Source organism: Chiloscyllium plagiosum, chromosome 22 (assembly GCF_004010195.1).
Source record: "Chiloscyllium plagiosum isolate BGI_BamShark_2017 chromosome 22, ASM401019v2, whole genome shotgun sequence".
Classification (NCBI taxonomy): Eukaryota; Metazoa; Chordata; class Chondrichthyes; order Orectolobiformes; family Hemiscylliidae; genus Chiloscyllium; species Chiloscyllium plagiosum.
The window spans coordinates 27,410,268-27,436,204 of NC_057731.1; the positions used below are offsets into that span (position 1 = coordinate 27,410,268).

The window sequence follows — 25,937 nt, forward strand, 5'->3', positions numbered from 1 at the left end:
CACGAATATGGGTTTTATTACATCTGATGTTAACACATTCCGAGCATGTAAGAGACTTAAATATACACTCTGGTTAGTTGTAGGTTAGATTAGTAGATAGTTGAGTTTTGTTTGGTTTTGTTTGTTTTTTTTTCAGTTTTTTTTTTGTTGTTTTGTTTTTTTTTGTTAAATTTTGGCTATTGTATATTTGAGCTAATTGTATATCAATGTTTATATCTGAGAGTTTTGTTTATTTTTGTAAACTTGTAAAAATGTTAAATTTCTAATAAAAATATCTATATAAAAAAAAGACACGATATAGAAATAACAGGAGTCTTTCTTCTCAATACTGCCTGTACCAAGACCTCCAAGACAATATTAAAGAAATTGGTGTTTCACAGTGCTTGTTTCTATCACATTTGTGCTTTTCCTTATGTCTCTCCTGTAAGCAATATTCACCCTCACTCACAAGCACATAACCGTTCAGTTATAGCTGCATGCTTGCATGATTAAAATCATCAAGTAGCACAATATTATGAACTACCTGAGTCAATAGTAACAGTTATGTACAATGGCCAAGTCGCCCTGATACTTGAGGCAAATGGACTTCTTTAACCCTTGACATTGCGGGGTTCTATGGAGTTGCTTGATAGCTACATTTCACTCAAGTTGCTATTAATCAAATATGAATGTAGTCAGCCAGTGTCAGCAGACTATACGCACAAATGTACTTTCTAGTATTAAGTGAACTTGATAGTAGTTGTGGCTGTATGTTTTTCCTTTTCCTACCCAAGGATGTAGTAGTGCCCAATTACTTCTTTAGCTGAGAGCAGCTAGCTAGACAGCAATGAGGGATCAAACCTGGACTGAGTGAAAGATTGGTAACCTGAGGCCACAGTTATAGAGTGATTGCAGAATAGGCATTAGTGACATGAACAAAATTTTTAAATTAATGGTTAGATTCAGAATGGACCACTGATGGGGTGATGGATGCAGATTCAATAGCAGTAAGATAATTTGATAAATACATGATGAGGAATGAATGGAGGGATGGCAGGAAAGATCAGGGTAGTGAGGTTAGCTGGATTTCTCTTTGAAAGATCTGGTGTAAACTCAATGGTCAGAATGAATTGCAGAATCGCAGAAGTCTTATGGCACAGAAGGAGGCCATTCAGCCAATCGTGCCTGTTCTGCCACTTCAAATGAGCATCATTACCTCCTGCTTTTTTCTCTGTACCATTGCACATTAGTTTTATTCAAATAATTATCCTCTGCCTTCTTGATGCCTCAGTTGAATCTGCCTCTACCATACTTCCAGGCAGTACATTTTGTAACCTAACTACTCACTGAATGAAAATGTTTTTTCGCATATCACCCTGGCATCTTTGCAAATCACTTTAAATCTCCCTGTTGTTCTTTATCATTGTACAAGCAGGAACAGTTTCTCCCTTTCTGTTCTATTCAGCCCATTATGAGTTTGAAAAACAATATCCACTTAGCTTTCTTCTCTCCAAGAAAAACATGGTAAGGACAAGCCAGGGAACTATAAAACATTCAGCCTAACGTCGGAGGTGGGCAAGTTGTTGGCGGGAATCCTGAGGGACAGGAGGTACATGTATTTGGAAAGGCAAGGACTGATTAGGGATAGTCAACATGGCTTTGTGCTTGGGAAATCATGTCTCACAAACTTGATTGAGTTTTTTGAAGAAGTAACAAAGAGGATTGATGAAGGCAGAGCAGTAGATGTGATCTATATGAACTTCAGTAAAGCGTTAAACAAGGTTCCTCATAGGAGAGTGGTGAGCAAGGTTAGATCTCACGGAATAGAGGGAGAACTAGCCGTTTGGATACAAAACTGGCTGAAAGGTAGAAGACAGAGGGTGGTGGTGGAGGGTTGTTTTTCAGACGACCAGTGGAGTGCCACAAGGATCGGTGCTGGATCCTCTACTTTTTGTCATTTACATAAATGATTTGGATGCAAGTATAAGAGGTATAGTTAGTCATTTTCAGATGACACCAAAATTGGAGGTGTAGTGGGCAGCGAAGAGGGTTACCTCACATTACAACAGGATCTTGACCAGATGGGCTAATGGGCTGAGAAGTGACAGATGAAGTTTAATTCAGATAAATGTAAGATGCTGCATTTTGGGAAAGCAAATCTTAGCAGGACTTATACACTTAATGGTAAGGTCCTAGGGAGTGTTGCTGAACAAAGAGATATTGGAGTGCAGGTTCATAGCTCCTTGAAAGTGGACTCATAGGTAGATAGGATATTGAAGAAGTTTGGTATGCTTTCCTTTATTGGTCAGAGTATTGAGTACAGGAGTCGGGAGATCATGTTGCAGCTGTACAGGACATTGGTTAGGCCACTGTTGGAATATTGCATGCAATTCAAACTTGAAAGGGTTCAGAAAAGATTTACAAGGATGTTGTCAGGGTTGGAGGACTTGAGCTATAGTGAGAGGCAGAACAAGCTGGGGCTTTTTTCCCTGGAGCGTCAGAGGCTGAGCTTATAGAGGTTTACAAAATTATGAGGGACATGGATAAGATAAATAGACAAAGTCTTTTCCCTGGCGCGGGAGTCCAGAAGTAGAGGGCACAGGTTTAGGGTGAGAGGGGAAAGATATAAAAGAGACCTGCGGGGCAACGTTTTCACACAGGGTGGTACATGTATGGAATGAGCTGGCAGAGGAAGAGGTGGAGGCTGGTACAATTGCAACATTTAAAAGGCATTTGGATGGGTAAATAAATAAGAAGGGTTTTGAGGGATATGGACCGGGTGCTGGCAGGTGGGATTAGATTGGGTTGGGATATCTGGTCGACAAGGACGGGTTGGACCAAGGGGTCTATTTCCATGCTGTACATCTCTATGACTCTATAAGAAAAACAAAGCTAAATATTTAAACCTAGCCTATAATGGATTGAAAAAATGTGATGTTGTCCAAGAGTCACTATCTCATGGAAGAAAGTTGCCCCAGTGCTTGTGGCTGATGCGTTCACAAGTTTGAGTATACAGATTACTTCCATAGGATTTCCTGTAGACTTATGTAATTTTAGTCATTTCATTTCTATCATGCTGATTGATATGTAACAGCAGCCAGTAAAAAATATTTTAATTTTTTTTTAATAGTAAAGGAAATTGGTCTTGTAACACAAGGAGAAGACTCAGGAAATGCAGAAAAACTAGCTGAGCACATCTGTAACAGTAAGTGAACAATAATCTTCAGAATTTGTGAAATTTTAGAAAATACTTAAATTCAGTTCATACATGTTACGGATGTAGCGATTTTTGCTTATTGAGAACTTAACAATTAATAATTAGATACTGATCTTAATCAGACATCTTGACTTGGATCTATATCTGTGTTCCTTCCTGGAATCAGAACCAAACCCAGATCTTCTTTCCTAACAACTGCGGGTGTATCTACACCAGATAGCCTGTAACAGGTCAAGAAGTACACAGCCACCTTCTCAAAGGTTGTTACAAATAGGAAATAAATGCTAAATTTGCTCACATGCCGTGAAAGAATTAAAATAAAGGTTATTATCTAAGAAAGTGAGAAGATAAATATATTGGGCTATGTCTTCATTTCTGTTAGAGACATTCTGTTGTTCAACAGCAAACAGAAATAGTTATATTTTTAGAAATAGTGTATAATTTTTAAGTTTCATTTGTCTTTTGTATTTTTGTGTTAATAAGAGGAAGACATTTTTGAAGTTTTTGTGGGCTTGGTGCTGGAGGGTTTGGAGACCTATTTGTATACATGCATTTTTAATGAGATTTTACAACACCTGGTGGGAAATTCAATAAGTCTATCAATTGACATTTGCCAGAGAATGGAAGCAGGATTAATTAATCTGACATATGACTGAAAACTGAATTTAGGGAACTACTGTGTTTGCCCTGAAGTCAATGCAATAATAAGTCTTTTTTTTTAATTAACATCTTATTATTTGCATAAAAAATACAAACTCTTGAGAATATATTCACTAACTGACCTCCATGGTTTAAAAAAAGTATGGTCAGTGTTTTGTCAAGTCAGGTTTCACTCTAGGATCTAACTTGTACAGCTTTAACATCAGTTGGAATTTGACAATGCATGTGATTTACATACAATGACACCAAGAAATACATATGCCATGACTGATAAGGCGAGTTATTGTTACGATGCAAACTGAAATATTAAGATTTGAACTGGCAGTTATGCGGCAATATTACTTGAAGTGACTTCATTATGGTGTATTATGTAGAATGTTTAGCACAGGAACAGGCTATTCATGTTGGCTTTGTGATTTCATATTCACAGCTTGTACAATATTGATTGTGCTTTGCATTACCATGCATGGATAGAAATTGTCAGAAGTCCCATGGTACCAGGTGAAGTCACACTTCACCTGACGAAGGAACACTACTACAAAAGCTTGTGACTTTAAATAAACCTGTTGGACTATAATGTGATGTCATGTGATTTCTGACTTTGTCCACCCCAGTCCAATATTGGTATCTCCACATCCCAGATAAACGTATTAGAGCCTTATTTCTAAAGAAAAAATCTTGTTTTCATTTCTGCAGAAGAATCTTCAAATTCCCTGCCTCTTCTGTTTCCTTGTGGTGCTCTAAAAAGAGAGATACTTCCCAGATGTCTAAGAGAAAAAGGTACATTTTAATTTTCTGAGTTACAAAGAAAACTATTCATACTGGAAATGCGTAATGAAATAAAGAATGCTGGAATAATATTGCACACCAGTCAGCATCTTTAGAATAATGTTTTTGTAGTGACCTTTCATCAAAATCCATCAGTCTTAATGAAGAAATGTTAAGACGCAGATCCATCTTCTACACATTTATTGTCTTTTTTAAATAAGAACCTGCATCTCATTAAGTGTGTTCTCACTTGAATTACATAAATAAAGAATTTAAAACTGTCTGTGCTGCTGGACATTTAAATTACAGAATACAGCAATTACTGCCAAGTGAAAGGGAGCATGGTTTGCCTCCCCAAACTTTCCTGCACTACGAGGGTATAGTTGGATTGAAGGTGCACTGCACATTTTTGTAGAATCTGTAATCAGAATCAGAAGCAGAGCTTTTTATTAATGTAAAGAAAAAAGACCATCTGTTTTTTGCCACTCCTCAGAAAATCTGCTTGCTCCAAGGCCACTATCCTCATTGGCCCTTCATTCACACAAGTTATCATCAGCAAATCACCACACCATCATATCTGTTCTCAGACCAATACTCACACCACTTCAGTCCTTCAACATTTTACCGTGAAGGTCAGGAACATCGATGATTTGCATGCTTCTGTCAGATTTCTTTGTGCACATCTCATGTATCTGTTCTTAGTTTGCTCTCGTAGTGCTCACTCACAGATTTCATTACTGACTTATGGGTTGCCAGCCTCTGTATTGGTCACATTGCTTTATTAATACACAGGTCTTTAGTACTCAGTTATAGGCTGCCAGTCATTGTAATCTGCATTGTTTTCTAGCACATAGATAGTCAGTTTGTCACAGTGAGGAGCACTAAACAGTTAAGAGGGTGGGTATATCATTTTACAGCACCGGGCTACGTCAACAGGCTCAAGGAGTTGAATCATACACTCTTGCTCCTAATCCTTATGTCCTTTTGAAACATCATCCTGCAGCATGTTCCAACAGTTTACACAGCAAATGCTCTGCATGTGCTTCAAAAAATTAGTCATATGTGAAAGTCAAAGTGGAACAGTCCTTAGTGGGATGAAGAGGGGCTACAGTCAATAAGGAATTACTACCACAGTGAGTCCTATTCCAGTCGAGAGGATTTGCCATGGTCAGTCCTTGAGGTCAAGTGCAACAAGTTTGATGATGACAGGTAAATTAATCAGATGCTGTGGAGACATCAGTCCAAGGGTGTAGATCACGTTTTCTTTCAAAGAAACAAAAAGAATGATTGAGTATGGTGGAAGTGAATGAAAAAGCAGTTCCTAGTGAAGCAGAGGCAGGAGGGATCATGAGGATCATTGAGTGAATAGGAGGTGCACAGAGCAGGATTAGTTTGTAGTTTGGGAACTTGAGGAGAGTGAGAGCATTTGAGTAAATATGATGGATTTGAGACATGTAGTCCTGAGCCTTGGTGAGATGTGTGTATGGTGACGGAGATAGAGTGAGCGGTGGTCTTGGGAGGGTGAGGAGTGGAGAGAATATTGTGACATTTATCCATGCAGACTGCAGAAGATTATTAGCTGTCTTCCTGCACAGCTGGGCATTCTGCTTGAACCAGGACACAGCACTGATCCAGGGTGAAATTTGTGTTTATGTTGGCTTGGTCTGGTGGCATAGCCTCCTGTACTGGGTCTGCAATGCCATCCTCTCCACTACCTTGTCCACCAAGGTCTCCTGGTGCTCCTCTGTGAAGTCAGGAGGGGGCTTTCCTCCGTGTCATGTCCATGGTGATAACAGTAAAGCATCACGTTATGAGGGCCCAGTGCTGGCTTGAAGCTTCTGGAGTGGTATGCAATTGGGCTTAAATATGGTGCCAAATGCTTAAACAACAAAAGATCCTATCATTGGAGAACACTTCAGCCTGTCTGGCGGTGTCATTCTCAGAAAATGGTGCCCAAGAGCACATAATTAATGAGGGGAAATGGAAAATGATGTGAGAAAAGTTGCTTAGAGCCATGGCAGACCAAATGCCATGAATTTTCTGCTCCAAAACGTGCTCACTGAAAATGGGAAATTTCCACCCATTAATTATTCTTACTCTTCCAATCTATCACAAAACTTAGCTTATGTGCTCTTTCCCATCCTTTCTCTTTCAATGCTCAAAATAAATTACATTTCTAATCATTCTCTGTTCTGATGGAAAGTCATGGATCTGAAATGTTAACTCATTCTCTTTGTCCACAGGACCTGCAGACCTCCAGTATTTCCAGCATTTTCTATTTTTGTTTCAGTAATGCAGCATCCGTGGTATTGAACATTAAGATTGAATATTATATGTTGTTAGTTGATGCAGTATTTGTTTTCATATTCCTTTTTGTTCTCAATGCTTCATTCTATTCCTGCTATACTTAGCTTCCACAAACATTTTCAGAACACTAGTATTCATTTATATGGGAAATGAGAGAGAATGAGCAGAAGCAGAATTTTCTCCCCTTCACATTCTCCTTAAATAATCTTCAAATTTTGGCCTGTTACAGTATGATTCAGACTTAGTCTATTCAGCAGTCCAGCTATTCAACATTGCAGCTACTCAACTGTTTCTAAAACTGTGCTGAAAATGTGTTGCTGGAAAAGCGCAGCAGGTCAGGCAGCATCCAGGGAACAGGAGAATCGACGTTTCGGGCATAAGCCCTTCTTCAGGCTTTAGACACTGTTTCTAAAACTGTTTCTATTACAACATCCATATAACTCTCTTGGATAAACAATGAATGCTGCACATTCAAAATGCCTATTAAGAATTCAGACACAAAAATTTACATATCTGATTTATGGTTTGCATTATGTTCCTTTCATTAAATGTAATTTGCAATCCTGTACGATTGTTGTTTTTTAATCTACAACTTATTTACACAGAGGTGGAACCTTGCAGCAAGTAAACTTAGGAAATTCTAATTCCTGAAGAAGGGCTCATGCCCGAAACGTCAATTCTCTTGCTTCTTGGATGCTGCCTGATCTGCTGCACTTTTCCAGCAACACATTTTCAGCTCTGATCTCCAGCATCTGCAGTCTTCACTTTCTCCTAGGAAATTCTAATCCCAACTATCTGGGCTATATTTAAATCTAGATCTCAGAAAGTCTATTTTCTATCCAGCACCCTCTTTCCAGAGTTTTCAAATAATTTAATGAGTTTTTCTCACAAAGTTTGCTGTAACACACAGGTTAACATTGCAAACTTGATAAGAATCAATTCTTGCTGATGTATTGGTTGCAATTAATGTTGAAAGAGGGAATGTTAATTAAATCTGTTCGACTTCTACAAAGAATAGTGTACATAAAGAGGAAGTGTACTTCATCAGAGCTTTTACAATGTTTTTGTTTTCAATTTACAAAAATCTGCACTAATTTCAGGTGTTCCATTGGAAAGTTTAACTGTCTATAAAACGTCTCAGCACCCTTGCTTCCAGCAAGCTTTGGATGATTATTTTTCAGAACAGGTACGTGATTATTTTCCATCACATGTTTATTTAAATATATGGAATTATGTTGGGTATGTGAATTGTTCAGTTAACTCTGTCAGCTAAAGTATCCACTGACAGGTATCATTTTGTAAAAGGTACCTCTCTATTGTAATTGTAGTGAGTGTCTTTCCAGGGTTTAATCGCTGTACACATGTTTTTTTTTCCAGTTTTCCCCCATAAATATCTACTCAGTTTACTCATAACCTCTTCGTACCTTGGGTGAATTAAGGTTGACAATTGTGAGCAGTCAATAGATTGCAGCACAAGTGGAAGAGGACAATTTCAATAATGGTGGCATTAGCCAGCTGTGGCATTTTCTGACCAATTACTGATTATTATAGATAGAATTGTGATGATGCTGTCACTTTAAAAAGGTTATTTTGTCCTGTGTTTTTTTTTCAAGAGTGGTCATAAAGGCAGAGGTGCTGTAATGTCTACTTTAACAATGGCAGGGGAGTGGCTAGTTCTGTCAGTTCAGATTTTTTCCAGTTTGGTTTAGTTGTAGCAGTCACTGAAACTGCTATAGTGCAGAAAGGCTCCAAGCTTTAGCAGATGATTCTTGACTGACTTTTCCCTGAATCTCTCCTCCTTTAAGAACCTATGATTGAATTTACCTTTTGCCAAGGGGTGTGTTTATGAGATGTTACAGGAATTGGAACAGCTCCTTAGTTAAGTTGCTGTGTCAGGTCAGTTAAGTTTCCAATACTTAAGTTATTTTAAATTCCATTTTCTTTTGTTCATGTTTCAATTGTAGTGTTGAAACAAATTCTTATTTTGCTTAAAGCCGAGTGGTTTGACCAGCTGCATCACATATGAAATATTCATTTTATATCTGCCTTTACACTAAGAAAACGTTAGGGTCTAGGCTACCTTCTTAAAATATTTTGAGGGGGTCTGGCCAGGTGCATAACAGAATGAATGAATGTAAATAGGTTGGAAGAGCCATGGGTTCCAACAGGTTATATGAGAGAATCACTTGGACAAACTGAGTACAGTTGAATGTTTGCACAAAACATCCAGTTTGGAGAAAATTTCCAACGTAAGAAACGAGGAACATTGGCATTTAGTATCAGGGAACAATCACCATGAAATGTAGTTTAAAAACATCTGGTTGACTAATGTCCTTCAGGGAGCTTACAAAATATGGGTTTTATATGATTCCATTGGAGGGAGCAAAGTTGTTTGTCTGTTTGCTGGTAGACAATATGCAGGTGGGAAGATGTACACTTTCAACGATATGAACAAATGGAAATTTAAAGACAATGGATGGTTAGTCCTGGCATAGCTACAGGAAGGAGTCACCAGAGTGAACCATGCTGCTGCTTTTTTGAAGACTAAAGGAAGAGACTTTGATGTTCATTAGATATTGGGACTTCAAAACAGACTTAAATTAGCCTTTTTGAAGCTAGATACAAGGTTGCACAATTCTGCAGAGAGTGTACTATCTCAGAAAAGTGATGTGGAAGTTCAAGGGTGTGAAAATGGCAATAGTTTAGTGCAGTAGTGCCTATGAAGTAATGTTTAGTTGATGTTGTAAAAGTCTCAAAGCATGGAATCTTGTGTGATTTCTTTAAATTGGTCATTCACAATTCAGATCTCCTTTTTGACAAGTTATAATAACATAATAACCATTCTACTTCCACTGAAAATGTTGTCCAAGGTTACCATGAATGTAATTCAAATTTCTGAAGCTAAAGTGTTTAAAATCATTTTCCTGTAAAGACACCGCCTTCTTACACACTTCCTCGAAGAGGTCATTATGAATAGCACCTAGTTGAGAAGGATACCCTACAAATCCATCTCCTCAAACAACCAGGCTTGGGTTTCCTGAAGTTGCTGTTGACCCTCTCCAAAGTATTGAATATTGACAGATCAGTTGTAGAGATTTCACTTTGATGATAAGCTTAGCAAGGAAATTAATCAAATTATAATTGACCTATCATACTAAATACACTTATGAACCAGTACTGTCATTAAACTGGCAAAAATTATATACCTGAAATACTGGACATTTACTGTATTATCATGATCTCCATGATATCTGAGTAGTCAGTTGAGGATTCAAATGAGAAGGCTCTCTGCCATCAAGTTTTATTTAAGGCAAAGTTGCATTATTTATGTGATTTATTCTGTAAGTATTACAGTGGTGTGTCTTACCCTGCATTCCATTTCTATTACTTAGTGTGTGCTTTTATGTTGATTATTTGGACCTCTTGTTCAACCACCTCCTTGCTGGTGGACCCATAGGTGCCAGCTAATGAAACGTTTGCTGTACATTTTTTGGAATGGGGATGGGATTCGTTATGGTAAAGTTTCACTCTTCCAGTTCCTTCCAGGATATTAATACCAGTATTAAATAGGATCAGTCAACATAAGGGAATAAGTATAAATGTGAACGTTCCACATTGATTATTGCTCAGTAAGAGAGTAATAGACAGAAAATGCTTAATACTAGCATCATATATCAATGGGTCATTAAAAATATGAACTCACAAATGCCAAATGTACTGCATGTGATATCAAGAAATGGTTGGAGGCATTGGATACTGCAAAGGCAAGGACCATGAAATATTCTGGCAATTTTACTGAAGGCTTGTGCTCCAGAACTTGCCCCTCGCTGAGCCAAGCTACTCCAATACAGTTCCAACATCTGTCCAACAATGTGGAAACTTGCACAGCTCTGTCTTGAACTCACAAAGCAGGACAAATCCAACCCGGCCAATTACTGCCCCATCAGTCTACTCTCTATCATCAGTAAAATGATGGAAGGTGTCATCAACAGTGCTATCAAACAGCACCTGCTCAGCAATAACCTGCTCAATGATGCACAGTTTGGATGCTGCCAGAACCACTCAGTTCCTAAACCCATGTTCAAACATGGATCAAAGAGCTAAATTCCAGAGGTGAGGTGAGAGTGTCAACTCTTCACATCAAGGCTGCATCAATGAGCCCAAGCAAACATGGAATCAATAGGAATCAAGGGCAAACTCAGCTCCTCATCTCCACTCAACTTCCAGATATCTGTGCAGGTGTTCCTCAAGGTAGTGTCCAAGGCCCAACCATCTTCAGCTGCTTCATCAATGACCTTCCCTCCATCATCAGGTCAGAAATGGGGATGTTCGCTGATGATTGCACAATTTTCAGTAACATTCACAATTGCTCAGATACTGAAGCAAGGTAAAAATAATGACTGCAGATGCTGGAAACCAGATTCTGGATCAATGGTGCTGGAAGAGCACAGCGATTCAGGCAGCATCCGAGGAGCTTCAGCAAAATCGACGTTTCGGGCAAAAGCCCTTCATCAGGAATAAAGGCAGAGAGCCTGAAGCGTGGAGAGATAAGCCGTACCCCCTAGCTTATCTCTCCACGCTTCAGGCTCTCTGCCTTTATTCCTGATGAAGGGCTTTTGCCCGAAACGTCGATTTTGCTGAAGCTCCTCGGATGCTGCCTGAACTGCTGTGCTCTTCCAGCACCATTGATCCAGATACTGAAGCAGTCCAGTTTCAAATGCAACAACATCTGGACAATATCCAGGCTTGGACTGACAAGTGGCAAGCAATACTTGCGCTAAACAAATGCCAAGCAATGATCATCTCCAATAAGAGACAATTCAACCGCGATCTCTTGACATTCAATGGTATTATAATCAGAGTCCACCACTATGAACATCCTAATGATTACCATTGACCAGAAGCTCACCTTACTCACCACATAAGTGCAGTGGCTACAAGAGCAGGTCAGAGGTTAGGAAGACTGCATTAAGTAACTCACATCCTTGTTAAGTTCTTTGTCTTCCTGAGATCCTTACACACTTGGTGCAACAGCAACACACCAATTTCTGTGAACAACAGCCAAATTTTATTAAGCAGAGTACAGTACAGACTTTCTGGAGGAACCTTTAACACACACCTCGCAGGGCTTACGGGGTTGTGGCAAAATCTCTCTCCATACAAAGGAAACAGTCCTTCCTTTATTAAAAATTTTTACATCATAATTAACAATGTCCACAAGGCAACCCCCAGTCATTCCCTCACTGTCACATGCCATTCAAGATACAATGCAGTGACCATTTCACCTCCAGAAACAATGTAATATAAATCATCCCTTAATGGCCAGATTTGGTGTGAATGGTATTTTTTTTTAAACTGCAGGGAGTAGTCAGAATTCCAACAATAATGTTGTTATTGATTTTGAATAGGTGATGATGACAATGTAAATCATCCCTGAATGGCAAGGGATGGGAATGTAAACCTCCCACATTCCACCTTTAAGGCAAATACACACAGCCGTACCCCCAGGGCATTCAATTTCTTGCGGTCAGCAGAGAAAATTAACTCTTCGATATTACATTCCCTCCTTTTATCATTCCATAATAACCACCTAGGTGGCACTACCACCTTTTTAAGAATCTTACTGCCAGTACTTAAGCAAGTTATTGACACAACATACAATTATTATAACAAGAATTACTAGTCCGTGCAGCGGATAGAATCTGCAGGATCCTCCCATGTGGAAACAAAAAAGTGTTTACCAGTAAAGTTCTTAAATCCACAGTCCTTAGTGACCACTCCACCCCCTCCAAGTTGATTGGAAATGAGCCAGTTATCCAAAATCTCCTTCAGTAAAGATCAACCTGAAAACAAAATCCAGTATGGCCTTGCACTCCACTCCACGGAGAAATCTGAATTCTTGAATAAGGGCAGTTAATTATTTAACAAACTGACAAGACTTCCATCCTTGCTGAGATGCTTCAGATGGAGGATACCAGCGCATCTGTGTGTGAAGTGCAGCACCTGCAGCATCAGGCTAGGAGAATGCAGCATTCTTTGGTGCTTCTGCTCCCGCTCTGCTGTCAAATGTAACAAAGTCAACTGGCTGATTTGATGCTATCTTGATCAGTGAACCATCATATCCTTAAATGATCAAAAGAGAAGGCAAAGGTTTAATATCCATAGGAAGGCCACTGACGAAAAGCGTACTGACTTCCTCTCCACTGTTGTTAGCTCCTTCAATTTTCGTGCTCATGACTGGGGAGCTGATTGAATCCAGTGGATCAGATTGTGGAGGGGCGGTCAGTGGTCCAAAGGCATGTTTTACCTATGAATGGAGAAACTCTAGAGACAATGTTAGCTGCTGAAAGTATTTTTGCATTTTTTTCTCTCATTCCTTCCTTGCCAAGGTGGATATCAGTATGAAGACAGTCACACATTTAAATTGTGTCTGTCTATTTCAATATTCTTCGAATTCTTGAAGTCTGTTACTCTGTTCACTATTTATGAAATTATCAAGTTTTGTACAATCTATAAACTTCTAAATTGTACTCGCTAAACAATTCAATCTTTATAAACAACAATCAATGGTCCTAAAATCAAACCCTTGGATACCCCATTCAGGTTATTCAAAAATTATTTTCCTTTAACAAGTTAATACTTGGCTGATGTGAAAGCTGTCAGGAAAAGTATTTCAAAATTCTGAAACAGCAAGAAAACAACAAAATGTTTCCTATCCTTTACCCATTGAAGAGGCTGTTTCAGTTCAGATTTAAATCTCAAATATTCATGGGAAACAAATGCAGAATATATTAAAATATGTTCTCCAAATGACACTTCCCAAATAAAACAGTCAGAATTACAATGGCAACTTTGACAGAGATCAACATTCTTTGAATTTGCAATATGAAGGGGGCCAATGTGTAATGTTAAACGATTAAACTGTACTATCTCTTTGGACGTTAATGTAATGTGAAAGGGTTAAATTGTACATGTCTTTCTCCAAGGAGCTGAACATGCTGGAAATGGGTGGGGCCGATATTCTGTTTCTTCCACATCATGCAGGAATTTAGATGACTATCCATTATAATCCACACTTCATTTGGACAACCATTTACTACTATTCTACTGCTGTTATCAAATTAAACTATCAGTCCCTTTCATAGCCATCCCCAGCTAATCAAATTCGTTTGCATTATCATCCTCTGATACTGAAGTATATCACACCTACATTGTCTTGGGGAATCACGGAGTTAGGAAATCATTTGCATAACAATTCCCAGGATTAGGGCATTTACATTATTTCTGAGGATGACCTTATCCTACCATTGTACCTGGCATGACATGTGGTTGTTGGGGGTGGGGGTGGAATTTGGCCGGAGTAGCTGTGAACATTACCAACTGACCTGTATAAAGGCAATGTGTTTCCTTTGTTCGGGGCCTATTTGACTCGACTTTGCACACCTGCAAAGAGTTCAAGGAGGTCACCTCGCTTGAGCAGGCTTTAATAAACTTTAACTGTTTGCAGAAGTTGGTGTGTGCAAATTGCATCTCGTGTGTGAAACCTCGGAAAAAGAACCTAACAAATGAAGTCTTATCAATAATTGACAGAACTGAAACAGCTCAGCCTCAAGTTCTAATATTCTCTAAAATCTTAACAAAACATCAAAATTAAAATGCACTTTTCTTTTTGTGAACACTTTACATTAAAAAAACAACAGAGATACTTTAATACAATCTCATCTGGCTAAAGCATAACCACTGACGTAGTTGTTTTTTTTTGAAACAGGCTTTATAGAATTTCAAACAAATTAGGGGCTCAAGGGCCTCAATCAGCTTGCTTTAAGGTTACATGTTTTATCATTTTAAACAGGACCTAATGTTGTACAATTTCAATGTAAAAACAAAATCTGCCCAATTACTTTGTCCACAAAATGCATTGAATTGAGATCCTGATTCAAATAAGACAAAACAGTTACTTTAAAGGATTTTCTGAACCAGTATTTTAACAAATCAAAATATTTAAATATCAAACTCTGTATGGCATAATTTATATTGAAACTCCCTTTTTCGACCTATGTATTAATACAACCCTAATTTCAGCATTTTTCAGATCTTTTTTGCCTCCTCTCGATGAAATTATATTTATAAAAAGAGAAAACCCTCACAGCGAACCACACAGTGCCGCAGTCCATGCCACTCCCCTCCCCCAGAAGAAGGACTCGCAGAGTCAAGTCCACAGCCCAGAAACTGAGATTCAACAAAAACCCAGTCAAAGCTTCCCTGTTAGTCAATGTACTTTGTCAGGATTTGAGCGGACCGTCTCCACTTTCTCCCCCTTCTTCCGGTGAGGCCATGTTGTGCTAAAAGTACTTCTAAGGGGAGGGGTGGGGGATAAAGCCGATAAATCTTTTTATGCTTCAGACCCTCAAATCTCGTGTCTGTAGTGTCCACACCCACTTCAGACCTTTGTGTGGGGAATTTCCCCTCTTAACAACCGGTCTAAGGCAGGGTGATAGAGACAGACACATTAAATATCCTCTATCTTTTCTTTCTTATGTTACACTCTATGTTCCGGAGCCTCAAACCTCTCTACTAAAGCACTTTAACCCCCTTTTACCTAGGTGGACTTTAACCTCTGAATTCTCAATAACTTATGATTCTGAAAGCAAACTCATCAGCGTGGAAGTGCCTAAGTTACCTCTGAGATTCTGTCACCACAGAGTCCTAGGGGACAAGGGGTCGGCTGAGTGGTAGGTTAAGGAGAGAGATCAAGGTAAATCTTACCTCGTGGGGTCATCCGTCTCACACAACTGGCACTCAGACGATCACTTATTCAGTCCATCGGGAAGCTCCATGTATGTTGGAATTCCACCGCTGCCACCAAATCTTTAGTTCTTTTTTTCCTGAGGTCCTTACAAATTTGATGCAACTGCAACACACCAATGTCTGCGCACAAGCAAAATTTATTAAGCACAATACAATACAAGCTTCGGAGAAACCCTGAACACTCTTCGCCATTGCTTACGAGGCATGTCCAGCGTTTCCGAACAAAGGAAACAGTCCTTCCTTTATACAATATATTTACATCACAGTCAATAATGCTCACAAGACAACCCCCAGTCACTCCCTCCCAGTCACATGCCACTCAAGACACAATGCAGTGACCACCTCACCTCCAGAAACAATGTAATGCAAACCATCCCTTAATGGCCAGATCTGGTGTGAATTGTATTGTTTTGTAACTATAGGGGAGTAGTCAAATATCAATTGAAATGCTCCTATTGATTTCCGAGTAGGGGATGAAAATGTAAATAGCTCTGAATGGCAAGGAAATGGCCACGTAATTGGCTCTGAATAATAGGAGATGATAATGTAATTTCTTACAATCTATCTGTAAGTCAGCAGCACCTTCGCCCTCAAACCCTACCCCTCCAACAGCAACAAGGACAGAACCCCCCCGGTGCTCACCTTCCACTCCAGCAACCTCCACCAGCAACCAGCATCATCTGCTGACATTTCCGCCACCTACAAACAGACCCCACCACCAGGGATATATTTCCCTCCCCACCCTTATCCACTTTCCGCCAAGACCATTCCCTCCATGATTACAAACCATCCTGGCACCTTCCCCTGCCACCGCAGGAATTGCAAAACCTGCGCCTACACCTCCCCCCTTACCTCCATCCAAGGCCCCAAAGGAGCCTTCCACATTCATCAAAGTTTCACCTGCACATCCACAAATGTCATTTATTGTATCCATTGCTCCCGATGCGGTGTCCTTTACCTTGGGGAGACTGGAAGCCTTCTCGCAGAGCACTTTAGGGAGCATCTCCAGGACAACCACACCAATCAATCCCACCGCCCCTTGGCTGAACATTTCATCACCCCCCTCCCCCCTCTGCTGAGGACATGGAGGTACTGGGCCTGCTCCACCTCCACTCACCACCCGATGCCTGGAGGAAGAACAGCTCATCTTCCACCAAGGGCATCAATGTGGACCAGTTTCCTCATTTCCCCTCACCCCATCTTACCCCAGTTCCAACCATCTAGCTCAGCACCATCCTCATGACCTTTCCTACCTGCCAATCTTCCTTCCCACCTATCTGCTCCACCCTCCTCTCCGACCTTTCACCTTCATCCCCACCTCCATCCACCTATTGCACTCTTAGCCACCTTCACCCCAGCCCCAAACCCCTCCCATTTATCTCTCCACCCCGGAGTCTCCCTGCCTCATTCCTGAAGGGCTTTTGCCTGAAATGTCGATTTTCCTGCTCCTTGGATACTGCCTGACCTGCTGTGCTTTTCCAGCACCACTCTAATCTTGACAGCATCCCACCCTAGCTTCAGGACATCCAACTTCCTGTGGGTCAGCAGGGCAAGTTAACTCTTTAATATCATATTCTCTCCTTTTAAACCCAGGGGATTTGAACTCCAGTTAAACTCAGTAACTTATGATTCTAAAAGCGAACTCATGAGCATGCAAGTGCATATTACCTCAGAAATTCCATGACAACAGAGTGCTAGGAGACGAGGGGTCGACTGAGTGGTAGGTTGAGGAGAAAAATCGAGGTAAATCTTACCTTATGAGCCCATCCATCTCACGCAACCAACATTCAGATGATCATTTATTCAGTCCATCTGGAAGCTCTGTGTATGTTGGAATCCCACAGCTGCCACCAAATGTTAAGTTCTTTTTTCCTGAGATTCTTGCACACTTGATGCAACTGCAACAAACCAACGTCTGTGAACAATAACCAAATTTTATTAAGCAGAATACAGTACAAACTTTCTGGAGGGACCTTTAACACATACCTCACAGGGCTTACGGGGTCATGGCAAAAGCTGTCTCTGAACAAAGGCAACACTCCCTCTTTTAGACAAAATCTTTACATCATTGTTAGTAATGCCTATAACACAGCCCCCAGCCACACCCTCACATGCCACTCAAGACACAACGCAGTGACCACCTCACCTCCAGAAACAATGTAATGCAAACCATCCCTTAATGGCCAGATCTGGTGTGAATTTTTTTTTAACTACAAGGAGTAGTCAGAATTCCAACTGTAATGTTGTTATTGATTTTGAATAGGTAATGATGACAATGTAAATCATCCCTGAATGGCAAGGGATGGGAATGTAAATCTCCCACATTCCACCTATAAGACAAAGACACACCACCCCACCCCCAGAGCATTCAGTTTCTTGCAGGTCATCAGATCAAATTAACTTTTTAATTTCATATCCTAACTCACCAAAGCATCTATAAGGTGCAAGTCAGGAGTGTGATGGACTGCTTCTCACTTGCTAAGGTGGATGGTTGCAGCTCCAACAACACGCAAGAAGCTTGACATGCAAGAGAAAGCAGCCTACTTGATTGGTGCCACATCCAGGAGCATCCACTGCCTTCTCCACTGACGCTCAGTAGCAACAGCGTGTACTATCTACAGAATGCACTGCAAAATTTCACCAAAGATCCTTAGATAGCACCTTCCAAACCCATGACTACTTCTGTATTGAAGGACAAGGACAGCAGCTACATTGGAACACCACTGTCTGCAAGTGCCCCTCCGAGCCACTCACCATCCTGACTTGGAAGCATATCACTTTTGCTGCAGTGTTGCTGAGTCAAAGCCTTGTTTAATTGCATTGCAAGCCTACCTATAGCAAGTGGACTGCAGCATTCAAGAAGGCAGCTCAGCACCATCTTCTCAAAGGTACCTAGGGGTGTGTAATAAATGCCAGCAAGCAAATGACATCCACAACCCATGCGTAATTTTTTTTTTAGAAGGCAGGTACATAAAAGCAATACTGTCTCTTTAATGTTAGTTCTAGTTGCCTACGGCTGAACATGACAAAATGGCTATTAGGGGTTTTCTTTTTAAGTGACAGACAATTGAAGGAAAGTTTAGCTGATGCAGCATTTCATATAGCTCAAATCATGGACTGCACAGACAAACAACAAAATGCCTCTGCATTTTAGTAAGATGGGACTAGACTGCAGACAGCAAGATTCTGATAAGGCAGCTCAGATGAAAACCATCAGATTTGAGATTTCCAATTTTTGTATGAAATAGAAAGGGAAAGCTTGACCTACCTGAGATGAGGCTTTTTAAATAATTATAATTACGTATTAGAGTAGACACATTCGTACAACACCAGTAGTTTAAATTAATTAGATATTGGGGAATTAAATTTCTGAGGTTGTTACCTTTGGATGCAGACGTACCTTTGAAGAAACTATTTTTCTCCATCAGCAAGAAGATTTGAAAAATTCGGTCCAACCCATCCATGGAACCAGATATCCCAACCCAATCTAGTCCTACCTACCAGTACCCAGCCCATATCCCTCCAAACCCTTCCTATTCATATACTCATCATATACTCATTCATATACTCATTTGGGCGGCACGGTGGCACAGTGGTTAGCACTACTGCCTCACAGCGCCAGAGACCCGGGTTCAATTCCCGCCTCAGGCGACTGACTGTGTGGAGTTTGCACGTTCTCCCCATGTCTGTGTGGGTTTCCTCCGGGTGCTCCGGTTTCCTCCCACAGTCCAAAGATGTGCAGGTCAGGTGAATTGGCCATGCTAAATTGCCCGTAGTGTTAGGTAAGGGGTAAATGTAGGGGTATGGGTGGGTTGCGCTTCGGCGGGGCGGTGTGGACTTGTTGGGCCGAAGGGCCTGTTTCCACACAGTAAGTAATCTAATCTAATCAAATGCCTTTTAAATGTTGCAATTGTACCAGCCTCCACCACTTCCTCGGGGAGAAAGTGAGGTCTGCAGATGCTGGAGATCAGAGCTGAAAATGTGTTGCTGGAACAGCGCAGCAGGTCAGGCAGCATCCAGGGAACAGGAGAATCGACGTTTCAGGCATAAGCCCTTCTTCAGGACTTCCTCTGGTAGCTCCACCAATCCTCTGGTAGCTCATTCCATACACGTACTGCCGTCTGTGTGAAAAAGTTGCCACTTAGGTCTCTTTTACATCTTTTCCCTCTCACCCTAAACCTACGCCCTCTAGTTCTGTACTCCCTGACCCCAGGGAAAAGACTTTGTCTATTTATCTTATCCATGCCCCTCATAATTTTGTAAACCTCTATAAGGTCAACTCTCAGCCTCTGACGCTCCAGGGAAAACAGCCCCAGCCTGTTCAGCCTCTCTCTATAGCTCAAATCCTCCAACCCTGGCAACATCCTTGTAAATCTTTTCTGAACCCTTTCAAGTTTCACAACATCTTTCCGATAGGAAGGAGACCAGAATTGCACACAGTGGCCTAACCAATGTCCTATACAACCACAACATGACCTCCCAACTCCTGTACTCAATACTCTGACCAATAAAGGAGAGCATACCAAACGCCGCCTTCACTATCCTATCTACCTACCACTCCACTTTCAAGAAGCTGTGAACCTGCACTCCAAGGTCTCTTTGTTCAGTAACACTCCCTAGGACCTTACCATTAAGTGTATAAGTCCTGCTAAGATTTGCTTTCCCAAAATGAAGCACCTCGCATTTATCTGAATTAAACTCCATCTGCCACTTCTCAGCCCATTTGCCCATTTGATCAAGATCCTGTTGTAATCTGAGGTAACCTTCTTCGCTGTCCACTACACCTCCAATTTTGGTGTCATCTGCAAACTATACTTCTTATGCTCGCATTAAATCATTTATGTAAATGACAAAAAGTAGAGGACCCAGCTCCGATCCTTGTGGCACTCCACTGGCCACAGACCTCCAGTCTGAAAAACAACCTTTCACCACCAACCTCTGTCTTCTACCTTTGAACCAGTTCTGTATCCAAATAGCTAGTTCTCCCTGTATTCTGTGAGATCTAATCTTGCTAACCAGTCTCCCATGGGGAACCTTGTCGAACACCTTACTGAAGTCCATATAGATATGATCATAGTATTAGATTGAACTATGTATAACTTTGTAAGTAAAGTTTTGTTAGATCTGTTATTACAAATATTATAACAACTGGTAGAAATTAACATCCTTCCTAATATTCTGTACTTAGATCAGCAAGGGATATGAATTGCATGATCGAATTTGAAAAGTCATTGGTAATAAGCGAGTATATGATGTGGCTGACAAATGTCAAGGAACAGACATAACAATAGGTGTTGGTCATAAGAGTTCGAGGACAGACGGTCTGTTTGGGGGGGTCTGGCAAACCCCACAATATGAATGGGAGGACCTAGAGTGGACCACAGAGTTGTCCATCATTGATTGTGTATTCACAGGATTGTATGTATAGGTCAGATAAGAATGGCAGGCACTTGTATCGATGTTGCATGTAACCATTCTAATGTGGCATATACAAAGTAGAGTGTCACTGACTTCTCCTTCAACCTGAGTTTTAATTAAGAGAGCAACTAAGCTCCACATGAAAACCAGACTCAGAGTGGTCTCTGGCCTCTCCCACAGATGTGGTAAAGGAGCTCCAAGTAAAGATCGATTTGTGCTACTGAACACAGACCTCAGCTTCCTCTTTAAAATTCCTCTCCAATCCTAAAGATATAATTAATGAACACTTAAACATATTCATTCTAACCCACAAATCTAATTAACCTTCAAGAAATAAATGTTTACAATACCAACATTAAAATATTTAGTTATGTCCACAGGGCATTCCTGTGTACACAGTTTGAAGGGAAATGTTAACCCATTTCTAACATATAGGACAACATATGTACTGAATTAGTGAATAGCGGGATGCCATACAAACATATTATAAATTTATATATGTTACTTGTAAATTCCAATGTATCTATAATGGTAAAAACAAAGACTATTTATTATCTGATTAAGATGATTGATAGCAATATGGTATGATATTCTGTCAAGAGATGTATTTTCTCATGGAATTTCATAGTTTGGAACTGGTAAGAAAAGTACATTAATCTGTTTTCCTTTCTCCCACTAGGGAATCCCAGATATCATCACCTTTTTCAGTCCTTCCGGTGTTAAATTTTGTCTGAATACTATCAAAAAATTGGCAGGGGACCTCTTTGACACAATTAAGGTACTATTCTTGGAAATATCTTTTGGCATGTACTTGACTGATTTTATCTCAAAAATAAAGGCAACAACAGAAGACCCTATAGAACCAAATCAACAATTGTGATTTTACAGGATGTTTCCTGCATTGTGGAGCATGCCACAAGCAAGCCAATACATAAATTAATTGATGGCAAGGTTTTCTAGTTTATTGAAGCAGTAACATAGGGAGTATGAATCCATATAAGATCGTTTAATTTTAACCAGATATATTCTGATTGATCCCACACAAAAAAATCAGCAATCTTCTTTAGTTATTCTTGCTTTTGGCACATGTTTTTAATTCATAATCATCATTACTGTGATCTCTGGGTCTGACTTTTTACAAGGTTGATTCTTAACAAATGGTTGACAGTTGAAATTGTACTTTTTTTTCTTAGTAATTCTCACATTGCTTTTTTTGAACTATTTAATGCTGGGATTTGGTGCTGCATTTCCAATTGCAAGACTATTTGTAGACATATTTCCTAAACATGCCAATAAAAGCAAAATATTACAGATGCTGGAAATCTGAAATAGAGAAAGTAAGTACTGGATTAACTCAGTAAGTTTGGCAGCTCCTGTGGAGAAGGAATTAAAGTTAATGCTTTGAGTCCAAATATTCTTTTTGAAACCTCCAAAGAAGAATCCTTAGACTCAAAGCATTAACTCTGCTGCCAGACCTGCTCAGTTTTTCAGCATTTTCTGTTTTCCTAAACATTGTTTATACCAAATACTTAACTGATGTGCAGAATTCCATTACCATGGCAGTTGTGCCAAGAGTTTGTGTTGAAAAAGTGAGCAGTTGCTTCTCAGCTTTTGACATCCCCTGTCTCTTTTGTAGCAATGAACAGGTGTAAAATCAGCATTATGTATAGCTTGTGACCAGTGGAATGCCACAAGGATCAGTGCTGGGTCCACTTCTTTTTGTCATTTATATAAATGATTTTGATGTGAGCATAAGAGATATAGTTAGTAAGTTTGCAGATGACACCAAAATTGGAGGTGTAGTGGACAGCGAAGAAGGTTACCTCAGATTACAACAGGATCTTGATCAGATGGGCCAGTGGGCTGAAAAGTGACAGATGGAGTTTAATTCTGATAAATGCGAGGTACTGCATTTTGGGAAAGCAAATCTTAGCAGAACTTATACACTTAATGGTAGGGTCCTAGAGAGTGTTGCTAAACAAAGAGACCTTGGAGTGCAGGTTCATAGCTCCTTGACAATGGAGTCGCAGTGAAGTGAAGGCAGCAGGATAGTGAAGGCAGCATTTGGTATGCTTTCCTTTATTGGTCAGAGTATTGAGTACAGGAGTTGGGAGGTCATGTTGCGGCTATATAGGACATTGGTTAGGTCACTGTTGGAATATTGTGTGCAATTGTGGTCTCCTTCCCAAGATGTTGTGAAACTTGAAAGGGTTCAGAAAATGTTTACAAGGATGTTGCCAGGGTTGGAGGACTTGAGCTATAGGGAGAGGCTGAACAGGCTGGGGCTGTTTTCCCTGGAGTGTTGGAGGCTGAGGGGTGACCTTATAGAGGTTTACAAAATCACGAGGGGCATGGATAGGTGGGGTGGGGTGGGGGAGTCCAGAACTAGAAGACATAGATTTAGGGTGAGAGGAGAAGGATATAAAAGAGACCTAAGGGGTCATTTTTTCACGCAGAGAGTAGTACGTATATGGAATGAGCTGCCAGAGAAAGTGGTGGAGACTGGTACAATTGCAACATTTAAAAGGCATTTGGATGGGTATATGAATAGGAAGGGTTTGGAGGGAAATGCGCCGGGTGCTGGCAGGTGGGAATAGGTTGGGTTGGGATATTTGGTCGCATGGACAGTTTGGACTGAAGGGTCTGTTTCTGTGCTGTACATTTCTATGACTCTATAATTGCCTAAAATGCTTTGTCAACTAATTCCCCTTTGCAAGAAGCCATATAAGATAATTGGCTGGAAGCCTCTGTTCAAGTTGTTTATGCTTCTCTATAATTATCACTGCTTGTTTCTCTGCATTTGAGTTCTGCCTTAGCCGGTGCTTTCTCCTAATCTAGCATCTAAATGGAGTGAAAGATTTTATGACATTTTGTTTGATTGTGTTTACAGTTTGCAGCAATAGGACCAACAACAGCTGATGCCATGGTAACAGAGGGACTGACTGTGAGTTGTACCTCAGAAAAACCTACAGCTCAAGATCTAGCAGCTAGTATAAGAAAAGTGCTATAAAAAAGTGACAAATACATAGCAGCAAAACATTGTTTCTTTTTCTTTAATGGCTAAAATGTTTGCTTAGTTAACATGTGTTCTTTAGATTCTGTTTAAATTGTAGCCTTGTTTCCTATCATTGTAAAATTGTAAAATTACTTTAAATCAGGAAATTTCTCTTTAATTAGTCTATTTCTGTAACATAATTTTCTAAAATATATTTGTGAATCCCAGGAAATTGCATGTTCCTTAGTCAGACTGAGACAAAGGTGTAAGAAATCTCTTTATAAGGTAGTATCTCATTTACGGTACACAATCATTTTTTATATATCTTTCCCAAAGGTTTTGAGAAATCTTGATTTTTATTTCAAATTAATGTGAAAGTCTAGCAGTGCTGTAATGTAAATAACAAAGTATTGGATTCTAATCTTTACAATCATTTTTATGATAAGAATAATAATTTTGGAGTAGTGGGGATATGAATTTGGGAAGTATGTCTGCACCATCCCATTAAAATGTTTATTATTCAGGTTGATGATAACATATTTAAATTATGCATATTCTTTCAGCCTATAAGGTCTATGATTTGAGAGGAGAAAGTGAAGTCTGCAGATGATTTGAGACTCTATGATTTGAGACTCAGGGCAGAATTTATTCACTAATAGGATTTGGATATTGCTGACTAAGCCAGCATTTATTGCTCAGAGGGCAGTTAGGGTCAACGATATTTGTTATGGGTCTGGAATCATTTGTAGGCCAGACCAGGGAAGAATGAAATGACAGACTTCCTTCCCTAAAGGACTTTCGTGAACCAGATTTTTTTTTAATGACAATCGACTGTGGTTACATAGTTGTCATTAGGCTAGCTTTTTATTCTGGATTGCTGTTGAGTTCCGTTTTCACCAGCTGCCATTTTAGGATTCAAACACATGTCCACAAAGCTTTTGCCTGTGGTTTTGAATTACTAGTCCAGTAACATTACCACCATACCATCACCTGCCCTCTGTACGAGATTTGCTCAGTTGTATTCAATTCGGTGACAATTTTGTTTTGAACATAAATATAACTGATAAAAATTATGTTTTGTTTCCAAACACTTTGCCTCTGTTTTGTCTTTGGAATGCCAGTCAGAGCAAAGATGACTTACATTTCAATAAACTTTCTGAGCTGAATCTAAACTCTAAATAAGATTGTGGTCTTATTCACCATTCATTTCTGCAATGTCCTGTAAGTTGGTGAATGACAAAGTCTAGCGTCCAACCAGGATCTTGTATATTTTTAAAAGCTAATTTGATTTTTTGAATCTAATATTGTAGTTTATTGTTTGCAATGTTTTATTTATTTTATCAAACCAGAGCAATACCTAACATTGTTTAATATTGTTTGGTCTTTAAAAGGACAACAAGAACTCAGGCTAGGGGCTGCACTGAACTGATGAATTTCTGCATGTCAATAGTTGAGAGAACAAAGGCTTTTAAAACAATCCATGACTAAATATATTGGTTAGAAATTGGGAACTCTGTATTCAAGTGAAATATTCATTTGCTTTTGTTCAATGAACCAGATTTATAACTTATAGAACCAATATCTAGTTTGTCAATGTTCATCAGAAAAGAGAAGCATGAAGTGCATCCTGAATGCTTAACAATGGTCTAGATAGTGCACTGGGGAGAACCAAGAGTTTTTACTTTTGTTCCTCCAGTGAAACTGACTATTCCTTTTAAGATTAGATTACCTACAAGTCCACACCGACCCTCCCAGGAGTAACCGACCCAGTCCCATTTCTCTCTG

General features: G+C 39.8%; 1 protein-coding gene across 2 annotated transcripts in view; it reads left to right on the plus strand.

The window, feature by feature from the left end:
• Positions 1-25,937, plus strand: part of uros (uroporphyrinogen III synthase) — a 58,814-nt gene extending 32,877 nt beyond the window's left edge. Inside the window, exons 6-11 of one of the 2 annotated variants that reach the window (XM_043712630.1) lie at positions 3,110-3,184; positions 4,553-4,636; positions 8,032-8,117; positions 21,837-21,935; positions 24,048-24,101; positions 25,544-25,937. In XM_043712630.1, the coding sequence (XP_043568565.1) occupies positions 3,110-3,184; positions 4,553-4,636; positions 8,032-8,117; positions 21,837-21,935; positions 24,048-24,101; positions 25,544-25,564 (419 nt within the window). In that variant the 3' untranslated portion in view covers positions 25,565-25,937. Of the gene's footprint in view, positions 1-3,109; positions 3,185-4,552; positions 4,637-8,031; positions 8,118-21,836; positions 21,936-24,047; positions 24,902-25,543 lie in introns of those variants that run through there. The other variant, XM_043712629.1, reaches the window with a different exon arrangement.